Raw genomic sequence first — 5,312 nt, 5'->3', positions numbered from 1 at the left:
AGGAGTCCTTTGTGCAATTAAAAAAAACATAAATTGTGCTACAATTATCATAGTATTAATCATACAGTAAAAACATAAAATAAAATAAACACATAAGTTAAACAAATTACATTAAACAACAATTACATGAGTAAAAATTCTTAATTAAGTAAAACAAGATTTTTGGCTATTCAAAAATGTCTTTGTGTGGGTGCACTGGGTTACATTAGGGAACAAATGTATCCATAAATACATGAATTATTAAATAATTTTGTATAGTTGTTGTTTGACTAAACACACTGAACACTGAAGCATATATGTTTGAGTACTTTGTATGTATTACACACAATTTCTGTGGTCAAATATCTGAGCTTTTTTGAGCAGAATAGATTAGCTGTTATAAAATAATGAGGTTAAGTAACCCTAACCCTAACCACAGACACATTTTCCTCCAATGACCTTTAGAGTTCTGTAATAATTTACTTTCTCCTGTAGGCGGCGGTGTCGAACCTTTTTAATCTTCTCCTACTCCCGTGAACGAGTCTGTCCCGCCCACTTGGATCTGTCAGCCAATAGGAGGGCGTCCTTTCACTAGGAAAATACGCTCTTTTCAAAATAAGAGCTTCAGTGTTTGAATTAAATATACTTTCTATACAGAAGACAGAGACGTATTTTTATTTCGACAAGTGTAGGTATTTTGGCCGGAAGTCTTTGTAGTATCTGCAGTGTCGTTGGAGGATAGACGTACAGCAGCAATGGCAGCTCCCAGTAGAAAGCAGACGTTAAGATTTCTCAGCCAGTTAGGAGCTTTTATTTTAACCCGGTTCGGATTTTGGAACTGCTTCAGCATGTTGATGCTGTTTGCTGAACGAGCGGACTCAAAAAGGTAAAAGTGTCCGAGGATAGACCGCTGTAAAATAGCTAACATTAGCCAACAAGCTAACGGCAATCTAACTAATTTCCAAATACAGTCTTCGTTATCAAGATAACTGTCGAAGCAGTGTATAACTAAATGGACAGAAATTGCAATTTCCTGCGTGCTAGCCGACATTTTATGTGTTTTCTGTTGAAGGCGTACGTTGTTTAAATTAAAATGGCATGTTGTATTTTGCCTGGTCTGTAATTATCCGTCGCATAGGGGACACTAAGGCCGTCATTTTATTCTGGTAGTAATCGTGGTTTTTAATCTCTTATGTATACAGGGCGTGTATTGTTTCTGTCTGTGGTGGGTTGGTCTCGTTTAGACAACCACACCCCTCACCCATTATCCTGTAATTAAAGCAAATTTAATCAGAAATACTTTATTGATCCCCGGGGGGAAATTGTAAGGATACATATGTAAGACTTTGTTAGACCTGCCTGCCCCTCTTCTTGGTTGGGTTATTTTTCCTCTCAGTCGCAAATAGGTGCTTTTAAATTAAGACTATTTTTAATTTTGATTTGTGTTGATGGGGATAACTTAGAATAAACCTGTTTTAATGTATTTAAAGTATTTATTGGATGCGAATAGTTGCTTGTGGTTCTTCATTCTACATCATTAAACGCCAAAACTTTTTGGGTTGGCTGATGTTGGTAGAATTAAATGTCCATGTAAAAGCACACGCATCTGTCTGGTCCTGGTCCTGAGTACAGTTTCAGATCTTTTTTTTATTGAAATTTAAATCAATTTTGATTCCTCTAAATGTTACTTACTAATGTACTTTTCTTACTGTAACACAGAAGAAATGTCGAATAGAAAAAAACAATTGTACTACAATTATCATAGTATTAATCAGAGGGTACAAACATTCCTGTTGTCAAAATGAGTATTTGGTTTTACTAAGACAAAATCCTGTAAAAGTATGTAAGATTTCACACACCGTAGAAAAAAAAATATTATTCATTTTGACATGATAAATGACAAAATTTAGTAATTGTTCAGCATTATTTTTAATGAAATTCTCAAACTAGAATAGATGAATCAGTAGCACAAATGATCAGTAGTTGCACACAATATGTACACACACACAAACAGTAAATGAAACAAACATTATACATCAGATAACTCTCAGTAAAGCAGTAGCTGTGTGAATTAAAATAATCCTGAGTTTGATTTAATGCTCTTTTGGTTCCTTGTCATCTCCAGGAAGCCAGACATCCATGTACCATACCTGTATGTGGACATGGGGGCTGCAGTGCTCTGCGCCAGCTTCATGTCATTTGGGGTGAAGAGGAGGTGGTTTGCAATGGCCGCTGCTGTACAACTGGCCATCAGCACGTACGCATCGTATATTGGAGAACAGGTGTACTACGGAGACTGGCTTAAGGTGAGTCACCTTCTGTGGTTTACAGTTACAAAGCTGCTGTTCTGTTACCAGTGTGCGTCTGAACACAGAGCATCAGTCATCAGCACCAGACTCTCTGAAACTTTACTATCACATTTACATATTTGTTATGATATAATAGGTCGGCTTTTCCTCTGGTTTGACTGTAAATAGTTGTGAGCAATATCAGGGTTTTGAATAGGACAGCCTGAGGCTCAACATGAAGAAAGTATTGATCATAATGTTTCTACAAATGACACATTTATCTTTGCCGATAAATAAGAATAAGTGTCAACATAATCAGCACAAGAGTAATAAAAAAAAAGTTATTAACACATAAGACCATAATGCAACACAAATTGAAGGACAGATAACAAATCTGGGCACATAAAAGTAGGTGATACAAATAAAATTAGACATCCCCATAAATGTAAAAAGTACAAATAAAATGTGGCATAAATACAAAATGGAGACAGCACATTTTCACAGTAAAAATTGAATATTTACTTCCTATTACGTTTCATTCTTTAAAGAAAGAAAGAAATGAGACCAGACTTCATAGAAATGTCCTTGACAATTATTACTTTCTTGTGATCAGAGTGTCTTTCTTTAGACACAACTCTTCAAATCAGCCGTCTCGTTTAATATGCTTTATACAAGCACTTGTTTCTTGTTTTTGTTTGCAGTGAAGTGATGTTTCTCCCTGCTGAACTCTGACTGTTCAGACAGAAGTCAAATTGCCACAAAATTGGCTCAGATTTAGAAGCACATATGAAAGTGACCCAGATTAGTGATCTGGGTCACACATGAGAGAAAAAAAGGATCTGGGCCACTGCTAGAAGTCTGAAAGTAGATTGTTTTGTCATTGTAGTAGAAACTTGCCTTTGGTTATTACAGCCTGAGCTGTGTTGCCCTGCAGGTACGAATGTATTCCAGAGCGCTGGCCATTATTGGAGGCTTCCTGGTTCTGGCCAGTGGGGCGGGGGAGGTGTACAGACAGAAACCTCGCAGTAGATCCCTGCAGTCTACTGGGCAAGTCTTCCTGGGAGTCTACCTCATCTGCATGGTAAGACCCGTGTCAGTTTTAAGAGACCTTACGTTGCAATGCTAAAAGCCAGCTTTGATCTTTTTTTAAGCAAAAACTCATTCTCTGATTCCAGTTTATTAAATGTGATGCTGTTTTTAATTGATTGTAAATTGAGTATGTTATATCTTTAATATCTAAAACAAGACATTTAAAGATGTTACCTTGGGCTCTGATAAACTGAAGCTCATTTCTTATTATTTTCTGACATTTTATAGATTAAATCAATCAATAGGTAGATTGTAGATAGTTTGGGTTCACAGGTTCTGACCAAGATTAGTTTGTGTGTATCTTCTTCTGATCACTACATGAAAAAGACCGAATTCAACATGTACAAACCAGATAATCCTCATTATTTATATGAATAAGAATAAAGCTTCAGGCACTTTATTTCTGCGTATGTCAAATGAATCACACCTTTACGTATAATATTTTCTTCACAACAGAGTTAAAACAAACCAAAGCCTGTTTTCAGTGTCATCTTAAATAATGCAGTACCACTTTCCCCCCACTAGGTGTACTCCCTCCAGCACAGCAAAGAGGACCGGCAGGCCTATCTGAACCACATCGTGGGAGGAGAGATCACCCTGATGCTGCTGGAGGTGCTGTTCGGGGTGCTGGCCCTGGCCTTCCTCTCTGGCTGCTACGTCCGCCTGGCCGCGCAGATCTTGGCCACCGTCCTGCCTCTGGTGGTCCTGCTCATCGACGGCAACCTGGGCTACTGGCACCACACTCGCAAAGTGGAGTTCTGGAACCAGATGAAGCTGATAGGACACAACGTGGGCATCTTTGGTGCTGTGCTGATCCTGGCTACTGACGGTTGAACCCGCGGGCTCTCACAGACAACTTTTACAGACCGAGGCGTCTGCGCAGGACGAGATTGTTGGCCTTTACGTCACAGCCTGACTTTGTACTCGAAGCTGCCGTCGCTCAGTGACCTCTCAGGGTTCAAACACTCCAAGCTGAGACTGTTGGATGTAAACAGCGTTGATTGTCTTTGCCTGCCAGTTGGTAACTCTGCTTTTGCAAGAACAGAAAAAAACAAGAGCTTCCTTTTTCAGTTGAATAATTTATTCAGATTCATGTCTCTATTATGCTCTGAAACATGACGCTGAGTACGGGTACTGTATGTCCACAGGGGATGAATACCTTTTACTCCAAAAATTATCGTCTTAAATGGTTCGATAAAAGATTTTACAGTATAAAGTTTAACTATTTTACAAATCAAGGGAAACTTAAATTTTAACTTATATGGTATTGCCTTTGAACTGGGAGGGCTACAGTTATGTCGCTTTTATTCATTCATGTGAATTTCATTCAATTTAATGAGCACAGCTTTTTTTTATCTTTTGTGTAAATATTGTTCACATTTTGTATGAAATAACGCGGTTTAGTTACACGATGGTGCACAAAATGCTGAAGATTATTGTCCTTGTTTGAGTATTTTGACCATTAAAATTGAGTTGTTTCATTTCACTGTAATTATACTTCAATGCTGTTCATTTTGATATCTATGACCACCTCAACTTCCCATAAAATGAACAGTGTTGTACAGGATGAAAGGCTGAATGTAACTGATGTCGTGGATTTGTAAATTATAGATTTACAATCTATGATTATACACATCTAAAACGAATGCTGTCTAATACAAATAAATCTGAGTTTAATAAAGGTTATAATGTTAAATTCAAACCGTTAACTTTCTGATATTTAGCCGACCCACATTGATATAAATTGGGTGGACAAAATATTAAAAACACCTGTCAGTATATAACAATAGAATTAAACAACAGCCTCCAAAATGACCAAACAGCTGAAACAGTTTGAACAAAACCTGAACATGTGACCTTCATTAGGATTTGTAGTAGGACTGTTGTATTACTGTAGCTGGCATTAGTTTTAGCTGGTGTACCTATTAAACTGGCAACTGTGTTTAGATTTTCCAC

The 5,312-nt window shown here is 37.5% G+C and overlaps 1 protein-coding gene across 1 annotated transcript; it reads left to right on the top strand.

Moving 5' to 3' along the window:
- The first annotated feature begins 731 nt into the window (after positions 1-731).
- Positions 732-4,476, top strand: tmem101 (transmembrane protein 101). Its single transcript, XM_070927608.1, has 4 exons — positions 732-865; positions 2,105-2,285; positions 3,202-3,348; positions 3,882-4,476. The coding sequence occupies exons 1-4, from the start codon at positions 735-737 to the stop codon at positions 4,188-4,190; spliced, it is 768 nt and encodes a 255-aa protein (XP_070783709.1). The 5' UTR covers positions 732-734; the 3' UTR covers positions 4,191-4,476.
- Positions 4,477-5,312: the final 836 nt, after the last annotated feature.

Source organism: Enoplosus armatus, chromosome 20 (genome assembly GCF_043641665.1).
Source record: "Enoplosus armatus isolate fEnoArm2 chromosome 20, fEnoArm2.hap1, whole genome shotgun sequence".
NCBI lineage: Eukaryota > Metazoa > Chordata > Actinopteri > Centrarchiformes > Enoplosidae > Enoplosus > Enoplosus armatus.
This window is presented reverse-complemented; position numbering and strand designations above follow the sequence as displayed.

Coding starts and splice junctions, on each gene's coding strand:
- tmem101 (XM_070927608.1), top strand. CDS start 735: ATGGCAGCTCCCAGTAGAAAGCAGACGTTAAGATTTCTCAGCCAGTTA. Junction 866..2,104: donor GAACGAGCGGACTCAAAAAG/GTAAAAGTGTCC, acceptor TGTCATCTCCAG/GAAGCCAGACATCCATGTAC. Junction 2,286..3,201: donor ACTACGGAGACTGGCTTAAG/GTGAGTCACCTT, acceptor GTTGCCCTGCAG/GTACGAATGTATTCCAGAGC.